This window comes from Candida pseudojiufengensis (genome assembly GCF_024610245.1).
Source record: "Candida pseudojiufengensis strain CBS 10847 chromosome Unknown scaffold1, whole genome shotgun sequence".
NCBI classification, from domain to species: domain Eukaryota; kingdom Fungi; phylum Ascomycota; class Pichiomycetes; order Serinales; family Debaryomycetaceae; genus Lodderomyces; species Lodderomyces pseudojiufengensis.
The window spans coordinates 982,531-1,003,395 of NW_026261530.1; the positions used below are offsets into that span (position 1 = coordinate 982,531).

The 20,865-nt window shown below is 28.2% G+C and overlaps 10 protein-coding genes across 10 annotated transcripts; 6 read left to right on the top strand and 4 right to left on the bottom strand. All coding sequences in view use genetic code 12, as the record gives it.

Moving 5' to 3' along the window:
- Positions 1-4,893: 4,893 nt before the first annotated feature.
- On the top strand, positions 4,894-6,198 carry KGD2 (alpha-ketoglutarate dehydrogenase; the record flags this gene model as incomplete). Its single annotated transcript, XM_051758355.1, has 1 exon — positions 4,894-6,198. One exon carries the CDS (start codon positions 4,894-4,896, stop codon positions 6,196-6,198), a length of 1,305 nt encoding a protein of 434 aa, XP_051613921.1.
- Positions 6,199-6,468: 270 nt separating this feature from the next.
- On the top strand, positions 6,469-8,292 carry ACE2 (DNA-binding transcription factor; the record flags this gene model as incomplete). The annotated part of the gene is made up of 1 exon (XM_051758356.1): positions 6,469-8,292. One exon carries the CDS (start codon positions 6,469-6,471, stop codon positions 8,290-8,292), a length of 1,824 nt encoding a protein of 607 aa, XP_051613922.1.
- A 34-nt stretch (positions 8,293-8,326) lies between these two features.
- MNL1 (Mnl1p) lies at positions 8,327-10,513 on the bottom strand (the record flags this gene model as incomplete). The annotated part of the gene is made up of 1 exon (XM_051758357.1): positions 8,327-10,513. One exon carries the CDS (start codon positions 10,511-10,513, stop codon positions 8,327-8,329), a length of 2,187 nt encoding a protein of 728 aa, XP_051613923.1.
- A 557-nt stretch (positions 10,514-11,070) lies between these two features.
- On the bottom strand, positions 11,071-12,834 carry KGF55_003552 (uncharacterized protein; the record flags this gene model as incomplete). Its single annotated transcript, XM_051758358.1, has 1 exon — positions 11,071-12,834. The coding sequence occupies one exon, from the start codon at positions 12,832-12,834 to the stop codon at positions 11,071-11,073; it is 1,764 nt and encodes a 587-aa protein (XP_051613924.1).
- Positions 12,835-13,218: 384 nt separating this feature from the next.
- KGF55_003553 (guanine nucleotide exchange factor) lies at positions 13,219-13,734 on the top strand (the record flags this gene model as incomplete). Its single annotated transcript, XM_051758359.1, has 1 exon — positions 13,219-13,734. The coding sequence occupies one exon, from the start codon at positions 13,219-13,221 to the stop codon at positions 13,732-13,734; it is 516 nt and encodes a 171-aa protein (XP_051613925.1).
- A 426-nt stretch (positions 13,735-14,160) lies between these two features.
- Positions 14,161-14,769, top strand: KGF55_003554 (uncharacterized protein; the record flags this gene model as incomplete). Its single annotated transcript, XM_051758360.1, has 1 exon — positions 14,161-14,769. One exon carries the CDS (start codon positions 14,161-14,163, stop codon positions 14,767-14,769), a length of 609 nt encoding a protein of 202 aa, XP_051613926.1.
- A 942-nt stretch (positions 14,770-15,711) lies between these two features.
- KGF55_003555 (uncharacterized protein) lies at positions 15,712-17,823 on the top strand (the record flags this gene model as incomplete). The annotated part of the gene is made up of 1 exon (XM_051758361.1): positions 15,712-17,823. One exon carries the CDS (start codon positions 15,712-15,714, stop codon positions 17,821-17,823), a length of 2,112 nt encoding a protein of 703 aa, XP_051613927.1.
- A 91-nt stretch (positions 17,824-17,914) lies between these two features.
- KGF55_003556 (uncharacterized protein) lies at positions 17,915-19,153 on the bottom strand (the record flags this gene model as incomplete). Its single annotated transcript, XM_051758362.1, has 1 exon — positions 17,915-19,153. One exon carries the CDS (start codon positions 19,151-19,153, stop codon positions 17,915-17,917), a length of 1,239 nt encoding a protein of 412 aa, XP_051613928.1.
- Positions 19,154-19,279: 126 nt separating this feature from the next.
- Positions 19,280-20,125, bottom strand: KGF55_003557 (uncharacterized protein; the record flags this gene model as incomplete). The annotated part of the gene is made up of 1 exon (XM_051758364.1): positions 19,280-20,125. One exon carries the CDS (start codon positions 20,123-20,125, stop codon positions 19,280-19,282), a length of 846 nt encoding a protein of 281 aa, XP_051613929.1.
- Positions 20,126-20,277: 152 nt separating this feature from the next.
- KGF55_003558 (3-hydroxyanthranilate 3,4-dioxygenase) lies at positions 20,278-20,796 on the top strand (the record flags this gene model as incomplete). Its single annotated transcript, XM_051758365.1, has 1 exon — positions 20,278-20,796. The coding sequence occupies one exon, from the start codon at positions 20,278-20,280 to the stop codon at positions 20,794-20,796; it is 519 nt and encodes a 172-aa protein (XP_051613930.1).
- Positions 20,797-20,865: the final 69 nt, after the last annotated feature.

The following is a 20,865-nucleotide window of genomic DNA, read 5'->3' on the forward strand; positions in this document are numbered from 1 at the left end:
TTCTTTTTCTATTCTTTCTTCTTCTTCTTCTTCTTTTTCTTCTTTCTTTGCTAATATACGGGACAACTTGCATTGACCGGTTATGCATTGGTCTTTTACTAAATGAAGATCCTAGTGTTTCCGTACTCTCTAGCCCGTTAAATCGATAAGAAATGCTAATGTTCAGTTGAAATTTTAAATATTTTTAAAATGAAATTTTGACTCTACGAGCTTTCTTACATTTTTTTTATTCATGTTAGTTGGCTAAACTTAGTCTAAGAATTTCTCGTTTTACTAGTCGTTGGTGTATTACTTAGTATCAGTAGTCGAAGGCGTTTGTACTAGTAGTAGTAGAACTTTTTAGTACTGGCGTGGTGATTCTAATAGTAGAAATTGTTTTGTACTGTCGAACTATTCATTTCTTCAGAAATACCAAATAGTATTAGCAGTAAGATCAGAAATGAAAACAGTGATGGTCAAGTCAGTTAATCAAATATTCTACAAGTACATGTTTAAAACTTTTAAAAACCCCAATAAAACCATTTTATTTTCTTTTTAATCAAAAAACAAAACTAATAAACTAAGAACTATAAAATAAATATTAAAACAAAAAGGAAAACTTTCATTTTATACTCATAAAAATTATCATTAATCATCATCAAATCTGAGTTGATGTTATTTACCTAAACAAAAACTAACTGCAACTGGTTTTGCTTTATTATTAGATGATTTACCACATTTTAATTTACATCTTTTATTATAATCTTTTTTTTCATCAAATTTTTTAAATGTTAAATTATTATTTGAAGATGATGAATTATAACTTGATGAACTACATGAAGAATTTGAAGATCTTCTTGAATCTGAAGATGTTTTCTTTTTTCCAAATAAATTAATCATCTTTGATTGTTTGGTTGTTTGTTTGATAGTAGTTTGTTGTTACTTGTTTCTTTAATGTTATTTCTCTCTAAAATTTTGCAAATTTACAAAATGTTAGAAATTCATGACGGTTTGTTTCTATTCTAATGTTGGAAAATTGAATATATGAAAAATGATATATCTAGTACTTGACTTTATTGATATTGATCTTTATATTAACTCTAAAAATCTCTAAATATTCTTTTTAATAATACAGTATAATGAAAACCAATAAAACTAAAAACAAATAAGTTTTCAATTTATCAACAAATATGAATATTTGCTAATTTTGATGAATTTATAAAACTTTTGAATGAAATTTTGGAAATATATTTTGATGATGAGAAAAACCCAAAAAAAGCAAAAAATTTTTAAAATCAGGGGAATAATCGATCAATTTATTATAAATTTATTTATTATTTATTTATTCAATTGTTTATTGAACTTAACATATTTCAATTTGAAACAATCTTAACTGCTACCTATTCCTGTATACAAGCAAGAATAAAATTTTTACTGAGTATAAAAAATTTTTCAGCTGTAAGAATACTGCTACCAACTGCTTTGTATATGAAAATCTCTTTATTAAGTAATTTTATCACGTATAATAAAGTAGTACAAAAATAAATCCCTCATACTATAAAAAAAAATTGGTCGTTCACTTTGGACCAAAACAAAATAAAAAATTCAAAAACGAGAAAGATCATCGAGAAAACCAATCAATATCATTTTAAGTAGTTTAATGAGAGTTTGTATAGAAAGATAATAAATTATACATTAAAAACGTACAATCTTTGCTATTTTTACATATTGTATTGTACTACACTAATCATAGTTAAAAGATTGTGATCGTTATTAAGTACTTTAATTAATCAAAACAAACAACTAATCTAAATTTATAATTCTCGAGGAAATTCTTTTAATTTCTCCAAAAACGATTAAAATTGTCTTAAATTGAAATTCCCTCATAAAATATTAATTATAATTATTATAAGTATTGGTTAAGTTAATTCTTTGATTCACATACGAACTAATTTAAATAATGCAATGACTTCTTTGCCTCCCCAGATTTAAGAAGAAATTTTATTATATCTCACGCTTACTTTAGATGACCATATTGGCTAGGGGAAAAAGAAAGAAAGAAAAGAAAGACAAATCTGTAGCCATTTACAACCGATCAATATTCCCCCTTGTTTTACAATAGTATTCTCTTAACTACTTGTATTTCTTTTCTATTTTAACTTTTCTATTTGATAAATCATATGTTTGTTAACATCACTTGACAACATTATATAACCAATCTAATCCTCATTTTTAATATTCTCGTTTAGTTTTTAATTGGTGAAATATTTAAGTTCCATTCTTTTAAAAATGACGTACCTCTTCATATTTCAAATAATTATTATATATTGGAATATTATATTTGATCTAAACAAGGTTGAATCAAAGTTATTAGTAAATTCAATATTGTAATGTATATGATAATTGTATCTTGAATACGCAATAGGACAAAATTTCAAATTCCAATAGAGTTTATAACTAATCTAAGGGTTCAAGACAATTGCTATTGTTCTTTTCTAATTTTAACTTTCCCAATGTCTTTAGTTTTTATTGTTGGGTATTGTTCATTTCTTTGTTAAAATTTAAAATTCCTGAAATTTGATAAACTATAACTTGTTTAAGGACCTGAAAATCTTATTCTAAAGGGGAAACAATGATATCATTGATTACTTGCATTACACGATAAGCCCGAAAATTATAACTTTCCAACAAAGGGTGACTCCAGTTATGTGATAACCCTAGTTCATTACTCATGATTTTTGATGATTGATGGCAAAAATATATAAGTATTGAGGTATGGGTCTTCACTCAGAAAGTTTACTATTGTAAGAGTAAGTATTTTATGTTAGTATACATACTAGAATGAGTTCTTCATAGTTGAATAATGAGAAGTGATGAGATCCGTTAACACTGTCTATAATTCTGAGAGTAATAGTATAAAGGTATTTGTTGATGAAAAATAATTTAATTATTTCTGATTATTTGGTTGCAAAATATGATTCAAGTAGAAAAAAAAAATTTTACTTCAATTTACATTTTGAGAATTTCAAGTTCTGTTAAAAGGATAAAAAAAAAATGAACAACAATTATATCTGTGTGGTAGTCTGAGGCTTGGTTAAACAAAGTAACGAGGAACAGTTCTGGTTCTTAGCAAATAAAAGTAGATTCGATGAGTCAAATTTTTCAAACGATACTAAATGAGGCAATGACTAAAAAATTTTTGATAAGTTCGAACAGTCTGGTTCCAATAGATATCGATCATTCTACTCATCACAGATTATACACTCGACTTATGTCATTTTGATGCTTCACTGGACTGGGTGAGTCATGTTTTAGATAATATATATCATAATAGTAGATCCTTAATTAATTTTCCGGCCTAAACTTACGACATTAATGAGAATATGGCCCCAAAATTTTGTGAGGATTACAACAAAAATCAAAAGAGGTCAAGCGACAAATAAGTCATTTTCAACAAAAAGTGGTGGCCCCAAAAAATTATTTTTCAACAATTGGTCATGATGGTCGAGTGGTCTTAAGACGTACCCCTGCTATTCTACTACAGAAGGAAAGGGTATGCCCATTGGGCGCGCAGGTTCGAATCCTGTTCATGACGATATTGTATCTATGTAACAATGGGTTTTTTTTACTCATGTATTTTTTTTCTTTTGCTCATTTGCTAAAGTGAATTTTTCTCTTCACTGTTCAAAATACATAACCTATCGTACTTTTGAAATGTATTATCAACTGTCTAAAATATTGAAAGTTGTTCCGTGTGATTGTTCAAAAATTTCCCATGAAAGGTACTTTGCCTATTCCATTTTCTGTGTGAAAAATTAATTTGAATTCTTAAAAAAAATTCGTTAAAACTTTGTATTAACATTGATGAATCATGAAGAAATGTGTCAAGATTTTGAAGGATGCATCTGTTATTCTTTAATTTAAAAAGTTTATCTTTAAATGGTTTAATTTTTTGATTGACCATTTGTGTTTTTAAAGAATTTGTTGAATTTCTTAACTATGTTTCAGGAAATAGATTTATTTTGCAGCCGACGTAAATTTCTCAATATGAGTTACCACTCAAAACAAAATTTACATAAGGGCATGAAATGAAGTAATATTGTGTTTAATTTCTCAGATCGTGACTTGTATCAGAAGGGGTTTGAGGGAATGAATTTTGACTTGTCCTTAAACAGAGATGAGTTGTGTTCGACAATAATTGCAAAATGATTCTTAATTGTTTCAGATTTTATTCCTAATTTGTCTATAGGAAATTTTCATTCGCTTTCATAAATCCAGTGCATAACCTGTTTATATGCCAATCTTGAACTTCATAATAGCATCCTCAAGAGCTATAGTCGAACTTACTCAAATGCTTGAGAAACTTAGTGTTGTCTCTGCGTTACACTTCTATGTGCTTCATCGGAGTTCAAGTCTGAATTCTTGAGATACATATGCCCGTCATAATTTTAATATACACCATACGTGTGGGCGCTATAGCTATGTGCTGAGAATTTATCAATAGAAACTTAACATAAAAATCCTTGAGACAAGATGAAGAGATGGCTGCAAAAAAAATGATGTATTAAAGTTTCACAATTTCTCCGATCTACACGTTAAAAAAAAACTCCGGAATGTTTAAACTCTGCATAGAAACTATATAGTCCGGGATAAATGGTCTTAAAACACATTGATTCATATTAGCAATGTGAAACATATTCCAGCTCACAAACGAACCGAGACAAGGTTCATTGACACGATACCATTTCTCCTCTTTGTTTCATATTATATTTGTAGTCATCGTTTGGGTTAATAAAAACTCCGGGCGGGTATTATATTTTAAGTCCAATAAAATTAATCTGAAAAGCAATATTTTTTTTTTTCGGTACTTCTTCTTCAACAGAACCTACTACTCTTATTCACCATATATTCATTATGTTAGCTAGAAATATAAGTAGAGCTGGACAAAGCTTGCTCAAGTCAAGATTACCAACAACATCATTTCCAATTTCAAATGTTTGTAAGATTTCCTCATTTTCAATTCAAAATTCAATTAGATATGCATCAACTAAAGTAAAAGTACCGGATATGGCTGAATCTATTACTGAAGGTACTTTAGCTTCATTCAATAAAGAAGTTGGAGATTTTATTAATCAAGATGAATTATTAGCTACTATAGAGACAGATAAAATTGATGTTGAAGTTAATGCTCCAGTTAGTGGAACAATTAAAACTCTTTTAGTTGAACCTGATTCAACTGTTGAAGTTGGACAAGAAATTGCAGAAATTGAAGAAGGTGGAGAAGCACCAGCTAAAGAAGAATCAAAAGAAGAAAAACCAAAAGAAGATAAATCAAAAGAAGATAAATCAAAAGAAGAACCAAAGGAAGAGAAAAAACCAGAACAACCAAAAGAGGAGAAAAAACCAGAACCTAAAAAGGAAGAACCATCAAAACCTAAAAAAGAAGACAAACCAAAACCAAAGAAAGAAGAAACTAAAAAAGAATCATCATCATCACCATCATTCACAAACTTTTCTAGAAATGAAGAAAGAGTTAAAATGAATAGAATGAGATTAAGAATAGCAGAAAGATTAAAGGAATCACAAAATACAGCTGCTTCATTAACTACTTTTAATGAAGTTGATATGTCAAATTTAATGGATATGAGAAAATTATATAAAGACGAATTTTTAGAAAAAACTGGTATAAAATTAGGATTTATGGGAGCTTTTTCAAAAGCTGCATGTTTAGCAGCAAAAGATATTCCAGCTGTTAATGCATCAATAGAAAATAATGATACTTTAGTATTTAGAGATTATACTGATATTTCAATTGCAGTTGCAACTCCAAAAGGTTTAGTTACTCCAATTGTTAGAAATGCAGAATCAAGATCAATATTAGGTATTGAAGAAGAAATAGCAGCATTAGGTAAAAAGGCAAGAGATGGTAAATTAACTTTAGAAGATATGACTGGTGGTACTTTCACTATATCAAATGGTGGAGTATTTGGTTCATTATATGGAACTCCAATTATTAATATGCCACAAACTGCTGTATTAGGCTTACATGGTGTTAAACAAAGACCAGTAACTGTAAATGGACAAATTGTTTCAAGACCAATGATGTATTTAGCTTTAACTTATGATCATAGAGTATTAGATGGAAGAGAAGCTGTAACTTTCTTAAAAACAATTAAAGAATTAATTGAAGATCCAAGAAAGATGTTATTATTGGAATAGATATTAAGCGTAAAGTAAGTAGTAAGTTACAATACATACATAATTTATTTTTCTAGTAGAATATTGTCAAGTTACTCAAAATTGCTATATAATTGGATTTGTTTACATTTTGTACTAAAAGAGTAACTCAGATCTAACACAAAATCTCTAATTTTTTGCAGCTATTTTAACATTTATCATTCCATTATATCTAGAAAAAAAATAATAGAAAAACAACAACAGTTGTATAACACATATTCTTCTACCAAGAACCACCAAACCAACTAAATCATGGAGAGTATATTTGAGGAATTGAAAGCTGGTGATACAACTTTTGATCAATTTTTAGTATCTGATTCAAATGAAATTGATTTTTTATTTAATGAAACATTAAATAATTTACAAGATTTAGATGTTCCAAGTGGATTTTCAAATAACAATTCAAATAATAATGCAAATAATCCCTTTTATCATTCTTATCAAAAATCAAAATCAAAAACTCATAGTAGGCAAATGAGTGGTACTGCAATATTTGGATTTGCAGATCATAATCGTGAATTTTCTTTAAATGGTTTAGATTTTATGAAACAACCAATTAGTGTATCACCTGGAGAAATTTTAAAACAACAACAACTACAACCACAGTCACAACGAGTACAATTACCACAGAGACAGCAACAACCACTGCTACTACCACAGCAACAACAACAAACACCAACTCCGCAACAACAACAACACACACCAAATCAAACTCAAAAACCGTCAGTACCTAGTCAAGATATATTAAATTTTAATTTTGAATCAGAACCATTACTAGAAGAAGATGAAGAAGATCATACATTTACAAAATTAAATTCATCACCAATAAAACAAATTTCAACTCCAACAAAACCATTACCACAATTATCTCAAACTCAACCAAGAACTATAAAACAAGATGAATATATTGTTACAAATCAAAATCCAATATCATATAAATTTCCACCTTCACCAACTCCTATTAGAAATGATCAAAAAATTATAAATCTGTATTCTGCAAAATATTTACAAACATTACAACAACAACAACAAAAACAATATGTAGATGATTTTGAACCACTTTTAGAAACACATTTACCTTTACAACCAAATCTACCTCAGCAATCTTCTCAGCAATCACCTCAACAAATTCCACAGCAAGTACCACAACAATACTCGCAACCATCTTCACAAATTCAACAACAAGTTCCCCAACCACAGCCAAATTTAACATTCAATACTTTCTTACCACCTCCTACTCCACCACAACTTTCAAATGAATCACCTGAATGGCAATCATCACCAGAACCATTATCACCATCTCCTCAAAGATCTCAAATACATAATCAACAACAATTTGATATATCTCCACTACATCCAAGTTTAAGACAAGATGTAAATTTTTATACACCATTATATAATCAACAAACTGATTATTTACAACAATTATTATCATCACCTTTTTCAACTCAATCTTCATCACCGGTGAAAGAATCAATACAACAACCACCACCGCCTCAAAATCAACCTCTAGCTCAACATTCTCAATCACAACAATCACAATTCCTTACTCCTACTAAACCAAAACAAATATTAGAATGGAGTCCCGTAATAAGTCCAAATTCAAAACAATCATTATCAAAACAAATTAAAGATTCATCCCCCAAAAGAAGAGTTAAAAAAACAAGTTTATTACCACCAGGAGAATTAGATAATTATTGGATTGGACCAGATGAAAATAAAATTTATAAATGTACTTATAAGAATTGTGGGAAATTATTTACCAGAAGATATAATGTTAGATCCCACATTCAAACTCATTTATCTGATAGACCTTTTAGTTGTAAATTTTGTATTAAAAAATTTGTTAGACAACATGATTTAAATAGACATTTAAAAGGTCATAGTGAAGCTAAATTAAGTAAATGTCCTTGTGGTAAAGAATTTGCAAGATTAGATGCTTTAAAAAAGCATCAAGAAAGAAATATATGTGTTGGAGGTATAAAAGGTTTAATTAATAAACCACTGAAAAAAAAATTAATTGATTTAGATCCCGTTACTCAATTAAAAGTAAGTAATGAATTAGAACCTATATAGATAATAAACATATATTAAATTTTGATTTTGTTATTCATTCATTTTCAATTAATTTAGCAGCTTGAGCTTCTTCTTCTTCTAATTTATGAATTTTTAAATGTTGATTTAAATTATCTGATCTACTAAATTTTTTGTTACATATTGAACAATCATAAGGTTTTTCAAAAGTATGTAATGATCTAAAATGACGTTTTAAATGTTCATGACGTTTAAATCTTCTTGAACAATAATTACAAAGATATATTTTACTTTCATCATTTAAATCTGCTTCTTTATTTTCTTTTCTACCACGAGTTCTATTTTTTGAATTTATTATGGATGTTGGGAAAATTTTTGTATCTGGTGGTAAATCTAATGAAGCTAAATCAACTTGAACTTCAACACCTTCTGAAATCATTGTTGCTACTGGAGTATCTAATGATGCTATAATTGGAACCTCATCTATAATTTTTTCCTTTTTAACTATACTTTTTTTCGTTTTATTGTTTTTAGGCATAATTTTAGATCCTAATATTCTTTTTGTTGTAGATGAAATCATTGTGGTAGTTGTTGAAGGTAGTGTATTCGATGATGTTGATTCTCCACTTTCATTTGTAGAAGTTTTTTGTATACCAGAAGTATTAGATGATGAAAGACTTATATTGGTACCACTAGCACTATCACCAATTGAATTTTGAGAACTGGCAGTCGTTGTTTTTTTATTTTTCGTGAAAAATGATGATTGTTGTGGAGTTTCTTCTTTAACTTTTTTTCTATTAGGTGGTTTTCTTTTACCTACATTTTCAAATAATGCTGCATAATCTGGTTCAACCAACCCGTTAGTTTGTGATGAATCTGAAGTAGAATGTTCTAAAACTTGACTACTTGTCATGATAGAGGAACCACTTGATTCTTGAACTGGTTCCACTATTGGTGCTTGTTGTTGTTCTTCCTCTTCTTTATTGGTTTTAAATCTTGTAAATAAACTTCTTTTTGATGATTTTACCTTTTTAGGTGTTTCTTCTTCTGGTTCTTCTTTTGTAGGACTCATAAGTAAGAAACTATCAGTCAACATAACTGAATCATCTAGTTGTTCATTTTGTTGTGATTTGAATATTGATTTTATTAAATGCTTTTGTGGCGGTGGTGGTGCTGGTTGTGGAGGTTGTTGTTGTTGATTATTGTTGAATAAAGATTGAGTTTGATTTGCTACAGTGGGAGGTGATCTTTGTTGATTTTTATCACCCATAAAAGGTATAATATTTGTAATGGAATTTGTAAAACTTATATATCTTCTTTGTTGTTGTGATGGTTGTCCTTCAATTGAAGGTCGACCATAAAGATCTTGTGAAGGACGAGTTTGATCAATTGAATTTCTTGAAAGATATTGATGTGCGGAAAAAAATGATGGTTGAGCTGATTGAGCTGATGAAATAGAATGAGTATTAGAAGTGGTTGTAGTTAATGGTGATAATTCATTAAATTTATGTTGTAAATGAGCTTGATTAATAGCATTTGCTGCATAATATGAATCTATTGATCCATTACGTACTCGATTCCCAACAAATTGTTGATGTTGATGATCATTACTATCTAAATATGTTCTACCATTGTTTATAAAAACATTATTTTCCATTGCATTTTGTACATTATGATATGATGAAACTCTTGAACCTTCATTGTAAGGACTGTCATGATGAACAGGACTTCGTAGCAGTGAATTATGATGACTTATTACTGATAATCTATTTCGATTTGAATCAAAATCTTTTGCAGGTAGATTATTACTTGTTATTATTGAATTATTATCAAATCCTTGATCAAAATAAAGATCCAGTTCTAATGTAAACGGAGGAGAATCATCAACTTCCATATTATCTTCATTTTTAATTGGTTGTTGTAACGGTTGCTGTAAGTGATGTTGCAAAGGCTGTTGTAAAGGTTGCTGTAATTGTTGTGATATATTTGTTTGTTGTACATTGAAATCAAAATCCATATCATTCAATTGAAAATTTGTTTCATTATCTGGATTAAAATGAGGGTATAATTGGGAATATTCATCATTAATATCTTTTAATTTTTGAGATAGTAGATCTTGATTCTGAGTACCATTATTATTATTATTTGATTCAGGTGTAATAACATAATCATTTTGTTGATGATTGTTTAAACCTTTATTTGATGTGAAATCATTATAAAAGTCAGTTTCAAATTGTTGATCTAATACTTGATTCGGATCCATCTCCTTATGGATAACGTTTCATACAATCAATCGATTAAACAATGGCAATTTACTTGAAGTGTTTAGATAATAATTATGTGGTTGTAAAAATAATAAATTATAAATTGACTGAAGTTATGTATTTTAATAAAAAACTATTACACACACAAAATTGAAGATAATTTTATCACACACTATAAGAGATAGGAAATACTTAATTTAAGTAAACTACTAGAAATCTGAGAAAACACTTACTGTCGATAGTCAAAGTTAACTCATAAACAAGAAAAGATACTATTAATAACTTTGTTCAATTAACGTCACACTACCCGATTAAAACATGAAAAGAAAAATTAATTTTAGCTTTAAGTTTTAGTCCCAGCCTCGTTTCTCAATGGCTTGTCACTAAATTTTTGGCAATTTCGGCCTATTCTTAGGTCGAGTCGGACATCTCTACCACGTGTAAAATTGGTACTTCTTTCTCCTTTATAATCGGCAATAGAGATTAAAGAGAATTAATATAAAAGAGGGCTTAAAATTTATTATTTAAAAAACTCTATAACCAACTTAAATTTAATTCACCGTCTATTATTCTCATTTGATGGTATTCTTTGTCTTAATTTATCTTCTATATCTTCATTCATATCAGGATTCATGATTTTTAAAATAGATCTTCTTTTACTACTTACTAATACTTGAGCATCAATATTTTGATTATCATCATCACTTAAAAATGATTCATTATCATTTGGTTCGGAATTAGGTAGTAATTGTTCAGAATTAGTTAGTCTTAAACTTTTTAATTTTGGTTGTGTTGGTGTATCTTTTTGTAAAGTTGGTGAAGTTGGAGGAGTATTTGTAAAACTAAATGATTTCTTTAAATTTCTTACTGATTTATGTATTACTACTGGATCTAAAGTTGTTGGATTTTCAATCAGTTCATCATCAATTATATTTAAAGTTTCATTTGAAGCTAAATAACTATTTCTTAATTTCTTATTGTTATCAAAATCTAATCTTTTTCTTTTCCATGAATCCATTGATCCTGCTCCACTTAATGTTGAACTTGAATCATTATCTAAATGTATATATATTGGATTATCATGTATTGAAGGAGGTTGTTGATTTAAATAATCAAATTTATAATCAATTTCATTATATGGTATTTCATCTTCTTTTTGATGTGAATTTCGTTTCTTGTAGAAATAATAAAATAGTAGTAAACCTAAAATTAATGAAACTATTGATATTGGTATTACTGTACCAAGTATTATTTTCTCTCTACTATTTGAAGTTGGACTTTTGTTCGGTATTTGTGTGTTAGTTTTGACATCTTCAACAGGTTTAAACGTTTCAGCATCATAAAGATTGATCTGATACCCTTGGCTTGTCATTCGTTTATTTTTCAAATCAGTAGTAGAATTAATTACCACTAAAGTTGAAAAAATAGTAGCTGCTCCTAATATTTCATCAAAATTTATATTATTTTGTATATCTGAATTCCACAGCCATGTGTTTGTATTCATTTGTAAATTTGAATATATAGGTGAACTAATTTTATCATTCATTTCACCACCAATCATTAATATTTGATCTATATTAAAATTATTTATATTTGAATTTGGTTTAAAAATTGGTAATGTTAATGGAAACGCTCGAGTATTTACAGTTGTTGATTCTGATGTACTTGAATGGACTTGTTTAAAAGACCATCCTGAATCGAAATTCCATGTAGCTAACTGATACATATTTAACCAACCTTGATTTGATTCACCTCCAATTACTAATTGTGATTGTAAATTAGGTGCCAATATATTTGAAGCTCCATAAAATGGTTGTGGTTTAGTAGAAGTTGAAATATTAGCTATTGTTCCATTAGTTAAATTGATTGATATTAGTCGATTTGTTATTGTTTCTGTTGATGAACATACTCCTCCATAAATATATATAGTTTCTTCATTATCTGAAGTTAAAATTGTTGAATGTTGATAAAATGAAGAATCTACAAATCCATCATCAATATCTAAATTTATTTCATTATCCCATGAATCATCTAAATATTTTATAATTGAAATTGATCCATCTTCACAAGAATTTGATTTTAAACTAGTATTGGTACTAGTCAATCCATATAATGTATCATTAACTAAAAACAAAGAAGTACCCAATGGTGGTGGAGGTAATGTCGTTAATTGTTGATTATTCACCAAGTTATTACTTTTATTGAATTGACCATCTAAATCAAATTGTAATTGTAATAAATCATTATTCTTTAAATGTAAATATATTAATCCAGTATTATATGAATACAAAGTTTTCCAATTTCTATTTGTTCTTGACATGATGACAACTAAGTTGTGACTTTGTGGTAAGACTAAAGACGTATCTTTTGATATTTTTCAGAAATCTATATGGAATTTAAATTTGGATTTTAATGTGAAGACTTGAAATCATCAGTTTGTTTATGTTTCATCCTAATTGGGAATGTCTGTGGAGATCTTGGAATTATGTAAAATTTAACATGACAGCCTTGTTGAATAGCGAGTTGTTTAATACTCATTATTAAACAAGACGAATGAATCCGGCCTACACATCAATCAATTTGGTATGATAACATCGTAGACAGCCTTTATTTCAATGTAAAATTAAAATTCTATGAATATATTCATGGAACGAGAGAGATTAAAAAAATAATTTGATATCGACCTTTCAATGAACAATCGAATATGACAATCTCATCATCAGACGAAATATCATTGAACAACCTAACCTCAAATAATGACAAGATAACACTAATATGCCCATTCCGTAATTGCTCAACAAAAATCATTCAATATAATCCTCAAAAACTTAAATCAGAAATAATTGAAAACGCCCCATCATGTATTGAAATTGAAAATTATCCTGAAGTAAAAGAACCAAAACTTTCAACAAAAACCACCAAATTTTTCAAAATAGATGATGTTTGGTCATTTGTTAATATTGGAGTAAGTAGACCCTCAGAAATATCAAAAGATCCAATAATTATTTCAACAGATGATAATGATACTACTACTAATAAAATTGAAGAACTCGAAGGAGATAGTTCTGGTCAAATCAAAGTTCACATAGAAAGACTACTTATTTGTAGTGAATGTGATCGAGGTCCATTAGGTTTTGCTGGAATTGAAGATGGTAAAGAGAATGATCATAAGAATTTGAAATATTTTTTGAGTGAAAATAGTGTATTATATGATTATTGAATACTACAACCGGAGGTGGGAAATTTATGTATAAAATAGACTTTTACAAGATGATATTCATGAGCTCTAAAGTTTGAAATGTACTCTTTACTCGTTATGATTTTACAAATTTTATCCGTATATCATCGTGATAATTCTTTTTCTTATAAAAAATACTCCGAAAATTATGTCCGAAACTTGCATTAACTTATAGCGTGCCTGACTTATGGAGTTTGCAAATCCAGTAATTAAGGAAAACTCTTATGAAAGAAAGATGACACTGTAGACTCTTTAAATCGAATGAAATGCTTCAATGTCGAAGTAATCCAAAGTTGGACTTAAATTTTGTATGTGAAATAATTTAATTTCATTTTATTTTTCATAATTAATTTTTGCAACCAAAATTGGCAACCAATTTTTTTCAGAATTACAACAAACATCAAAAGAATGCCACCAAAAGCCAAAAAAGGTAAATCAAATGAAGAAAAACAACAAGATTTATTAAATTGGTTTCATTCGGAACATGATTTTTATACTTTAAAAGAAATTGAACAAAAAGCAAGTAAAAATTGTAAAATTTCATCAATTCAAATTAAAGAATTAGTTACATCATTAATTAATGAAGGATTAATTGAACAAGAAAAATGTGGTACAACTAATCTTTATTGGAGTTTTAAATATAATCAAATTAAAATTTTAGAAGATAAAAGGGATAAATTGAATAAAGAAATTGTTGATAAAGAAAAATATATTCAAGAATTGAAAGTTAAATTGCAGAATTTGCAACAAGAAAGAAGTTTAGATCAAATGCCAGATAGAAACGAAAAATTGATTGAACTTGAACAATTGAATACAGAGATTCAAAATTCAAATTCAAAACTAAATCAATTCAACATGATTAACAATGCGGATGATATTAAATCCAAAATTGAATTTTTTAATGATCTGATTGAAACGTTATTGGATTATTTGAGTAAAAAAAGTGGATATAAAACTGAGGAATTGAGAAAAGAGTTTAATATACCAATTGAACTAGAAGAAGTACTGGGGATATGATAAAAATTGCTGTCATCAATCATTTCAGACCCAATAGAAATTTTGTTTCAGATCTAGTTTATACGGAAGAGTTAAAATAAGGGGAAAGATTTAATGATTTAATATTATCCGTTAACTCATTTTGTTGATCTTTAAATTGATATATATACAGCGATACTATCATTACACAAAAGAGTTTAAATTTTATTTTCACACGCCCCATTTTACTCCTCTTCCAAAAGATAACGAAACGATAAGGTAGAAAAATGACTGATTAGAATGAGCTTTCAGTCAATATGTTGTTCATCTAATGAGACAGGTGTCTAATGTTCTATCCCGTAGTTCAGTTAATCATCGAAATTTCATGAATGTATAGTCTTATCAACCTTCAAATCTTACTGGTTGATTTTGTACTAACTTCATAAAATGTCATTTCTATATGTGCTCGTTAACTCCGAAATAAAAACACATGCATGAAAAAGTAAAATAGAACAACGAAGTTAGTGGGTGAATTGTTGAATTAACTAACTAACTAATAATGAACTGATTTTTTTTCTTTTTTCAAATGCTAAGTAGTACCTCAGAAGCTAACCATATAACTGATAAGTCAACTTAGCATATGAGAAAGAGAGTATAGTTAAATACATTATCAGAAATAGATCTAAAGTTTTGTCTCTCAATTTATTTGTTGATATACATAAAATTCTTTTTCTATTCTATATATATTTTTTAAACCCCAGATTTTAAATTTCTTTCTTTACTTAAATAATATACAAACCAACTTATATAAATAATTTCATTTTTTTCCAATATTTCAAACACACTCTTAAAGTTTTTAACATTTCGGAGTTATTTCAAGACAACAAGAACTACAAACAACCCTTAAACTTTATTAAAAAACACATCAACCAATATTAAAACGTTCATCTACATAATTATTCATCATTAAAAATCATAACCAAAATGCCATTATTACCAGATGTTGCAACTGAAAAACACGTTCAAACTTTTTCATACCTTGCTGATGGAGTAATTCATGATGTTCCAATAGAAATTGCAAGAGAATTTTTAAGTAATGAATTTACTGATGAAGAAATCATTCAATATACAAAAGTTTATACAAAACCATCTGATTTACCTGAATTTAAAGCACAAGTTTTAAAAACTGTAAATACAAATACAACATCAGCAACTCAATTATTTGTTTTAACAATGACTATATTAGATTCAAATATTTTAGCTCCAACTTTTACAAATTCAATGACTTTGGTAAAAGATATGTCTTTAAAGGAAAGAGAAATTTTAATAAAATCTTGGAGAGATTCTCCAATTCCAATAAGAAATAGATTATATAGAATGTGTGTTTCATTAGGTTTAAAAACTTTTGTTACAGTAAATAATGATTTACATTTAAAAGCTATTCATTATCCTGGTAAAGATTTAAGAGAAAAAGCTTATGAAACTCAACAAATTGATCCTTTTAAATATGATTTTTTAAAAAAACCACAATTTCAAAATGCTGAATTATATATTCCTGATATTGATGCTGTAATTATTGGATCTGGTGCAGGTGCTGGAGTTGTTGCTCATACTTTAGCTAATGATGGTTATAGAACTTTAACTTTAGAAAAAGGTAAATATTATTCTACATCAGAATATAATTTTGGTGATGTTGATGGTATAGCAGCATTATATCAAGGAGGTGGTACAGTTGCTTCAAGAAATCAACAAATTTTCATTTTAGCAGGTTCAACTTTTGGTGGTGGAACTACTGTTAATTGGAGTGCTTGTTTAAAAACTCCTTTCAAAGTAAGAAAAGAATGGTATGATGATTATGGAGTTGAATTTGCTGCAAGTGATGAATATGATAAATGTATGGATTATGTTTGGAAACAAATGGGAGCCTCAACTGAAGGTATAACACATTCATTAGCTAATGAAGTTATAGTTGAAGGTGGGAAAAAATTAGGATATAAAAGTAGAGAAATTGAACAAAATAGTGGAGGACATCCTCATCATCCTTGTGGATTTTGTTATTTAGGTTGTAAATATGGTATAAAACAAGGTGCATCAGTTAATTGGTTTAGAAACGCTGCAGCTAATGGTAGTAAATTTATGGATCAAGTTAGAGTTGTTAAAATTTTACATGATAAAGGAGTAGCTAATGGATTATTATGTCAAAATGAAGAAACTGGAATGTTTTTCAGACTTACTGGTCCTAAGAAATTTGTTGTTGCAGGTGGGTCCTTAAACACTCCTGTAATTTTACAAAATTCTGGTTTTAAAAATAAAAATATTGGTAATAATTTAACATTACATCCAGTAACTGTTGTATTTGGAGATTTTGGACGTGATGTTCAAGCTGATCATTTTGATAAAAGTATTATGACTTCAGTATGTACACAAGTTGATGATTTAGATGGTAAAGCTCATGGAGCTAAAATTGAAACTATATTAAATACTCCATTTTTACAAGCTGCAATGTTACCATGGCGTAATTCAGATGAAGCAAGAAAAGATTTATTACGTTATAATAATATGGTTGCAATGCTATTAATCACAAGAGATACTACATATGGTCAAGTAACAGGTGATCCAAATAGACCAGAAGCACTTTATATTGATTATACTGTTAATAAATTTGATAAAAATGCTTTATTACAGGCACTTTTAATAACATCAGATATGCTTTATATTCAAGGTGCTTTAAGAATATTAAGTCCTCAATCATGGGTACCGATATTTGAAACAAAAAAACCAAAACATGAAAGAAAAATAATAGATAAAAATTATCAAGATTGGAGAGCAAAAGTCGCCAAGATTCCACTTGATACTTATGGAACACCATATGGATCAGCTCATCAAATGTCAAGTTGTAGAATGTCTGGAAAAGGTCCAAAATATGGTGCTTGTGATACAAAAGGTAAATTATTTGAAGCTTCAAATATTTATGTTGCTGATGCAAGTTTATTACCAACTGCTTCTGGAGCTAATCCAATGATTTCTACAATGACTGTTGCAAGACATGTTGCTTTAGGTATATGTGATGATTTAAAAACAAAACCAAGATTATAAGATTGTGTTTATTTATATAATAAAGTTTACAATAAAAAGATTTTATTAAAGTTGATGTTTTGCGTGTTTATTCTTTCTCTATATATGATATTTATCGATAATAACCTTGTTGTTGTTGACCATAACCTGTATATTGTTGACCAAAGTATCCAGTCTGTTGAGGCTGCTGTTGAAAACCTGTAAACTCGGGCTGCTGTTGTGGTTGCTGAAAGACTTGTTGAGGTTGTTGTGGTTGTTGTCCAAAAAAACCTGTTTGTTGTTGTTGTTGAGGTTGTCCTTGTGGCAGTTGTATACCAGTTGGTTGATTATATAATGACAAAATATTCTGTTTATTCGTTTGTTGAGCTATTAATTGTGGATTATTCATAGCCATTAATTGTTGTTGATGTTGTGGATTATTTGGATCTAAATATTCTTGACCGTTTTGATCAACGTATGAAATTTGGCCAGTAACAGGGTCAGTGTATTGATATATTTGAGGTTGAGTTATTGCTCCTGTATTTGTTTGAGATATTTGTAGTTGTTGTTGTTGTGGATTATTACTCCACCAATCTGAAGTTGACGAAGTAGGTTGATTTGCTGAAGTTATTGAATTATTGGTGGAAGCACGTGGTCGATTTGGTAGACTTGGTGCAATTTCTTGTTTTGATGGATTTATCCTTATATCAAGATCTAATATATCTAATGCTCTTTCAATATTTCCATTACTTAATAATAAACTTTCTAATATAGCATCTCTATCATTATAACCAAAACTTCTAATTTTACTTAATTGAGGTTGAAATTGAGTATATTCAAAAGTTGTTAATTTTCTATGAGTTAATTTTGGAATTGTTGTTATACTTCTTGTACTATTTGACCTTGATCTTCTTGAATTTACTTCATCATTATCATTACTATATTTACTTAATCGATCATCTTCAAATTCATTTGGATCAACATCATCATCTCGGAATTTTCCTAATATATATTTATCTCTAATATATTGTTCAACTAATCCAACATCATCATCTCCATCAAAAGGGAAAGGAATTTTTTTGGAATTCCATTTTTTTCTAGATTTTGAATTCCCAATTCTTCTTAAATTTGCAATTTGTTCATTTGACCAATTATCTAAAGTTAACGATTTTACTTTTGAAATATTATAATTTGGTGGACCTAAAATTCTTTTATGAACTGAAGCACAACGACCACATAAAAATATACCTAAATTATATGAAGCCCAAGTGGGATATGCTGCTTTACATTCAGCACATTTATTATCATTGCCTCTACTGTTGACAATGTCTATCAATGCCTTTTCGGTGTTCTTTTGGTGCCTTCTGGACATGTTATTGACTAACTTTTAAATTTTGTTGAATTAAAGAGATTTCGAGTAAATGAGGTTTGTTCGGAATTAAACCCAGAAATGTTAAGAAAAATGAAATTTCACAAAAATACATTAAATTAAACATTATTACAGAACTAAATCTATTTTATATTTTGATAAACTAGCCATATCTCTAATAATTATTTCATTAACATCAATGTCTATATCATCAACTAATGAGCTCACATCAACAGATTTGACAGAATTTTCTAAAACTTCAAAAGTTGGTGTATTTAATGTTTTCGGATACCCAGTTGCAAGTGTAATGTGTAATTTATCTTTTAATAAATCAGGGAATTGTACTTGACCATGATTTTGTTTAGTTGAAATATTAAAATTTTTAATTATATTGTCAAAATAATCTTCCAATTCAGAATTTAATTTTATAACTCCACATAAAAACACCAAATTTTTAGTAGGACTTCGACCTAATATTAAATTATTTTCAAATTTTAAATTCAAATATTTTGTAGAATTAAATATGTTTAACACTTCTACATTTGAATTATGAGGTTGTCGTAATAGCTTCTCTGAAGGTTTTATTGCTTCTATTTCGGTTTTTATGTCATTTATAAAGTGCGGAAGGTTCTCATTTTCAATGTTTGTTGTAGGGAATATAGTCATATGATACTTGATTAGACGCTTAATGTCTTTGTTTACTGGTTTGAATTCATAATTCTGATTCAATAATGGTACACTCTCTGTAACAAATGATGTCAATTTGTCCAATTTTTTGGTAGTAGTAAATGATGGATTCCATGGTATGTATGAAAATAAAGATGATGTTTTAAAGTTAGTTCTCATTTGCTTATGTTGCAGAAAAATTTCAATTGATTGAACAGGAACTGGTATTACTTTTTGCTTTTTAACATTTTTCTGAATTTCTTCTTCTTCTTCACTATCTGATGATGAATAGTTTTTCAAAGATTCCATAAATCTTACTCATGAATAATATTATTACTAAACTGAAGATACGAATTATTTGTCGTGTCTTACAAAATTGTGATACAAATCTCCAAATTCTGACTAAGCTACTGAAAAATCTCAGACCATAATTTTGCATTATCAATTCAATCTCCCCAACAATGGTGCTTCTGCAACCGATAAACATTAAGAAATGGATAGAAGAGAATGAGGACCTATTGAAACCACCGGTGAATAATTATTGTTTACATCGAGGTGGTTTCACAACAATGATTGTTGGTGGTCCAAATGAAAGAAGTGATTATCATATAAATCAAACTCCAGAATATTTTTATCAACATAAAGGAGCTATATGTTTAAAAGTTGTTGATGATGGTGAATTCAAAGATATTTGGATACAAGAAGGTGATTCATTTTTATTACCTCCTAATGTTCCTCATAATCCTTGTCGATATACTGATACTATAGGTATAGTAGTTGAACAAGATAGACCAAAGGGAGTTAACGATGGAATTAGATGGTATTGTAAAAATTGTAATGAAACGATTTATGAAAAAGAATTTTATTTGACCGACTTAGGTACTCAGATTAAAGAAGCAATTTTAGAATTTGATTCAAATGATGAAAATAAAACTTGTAAAAAATGTGGTACTTTGAATTCTTCTAAAAGAGATTCATAATATAAAATAATTGAAAATCTATGTGTTTAAATATGTCTAAAATCTAAATATTATGTCTATATGAGTTTA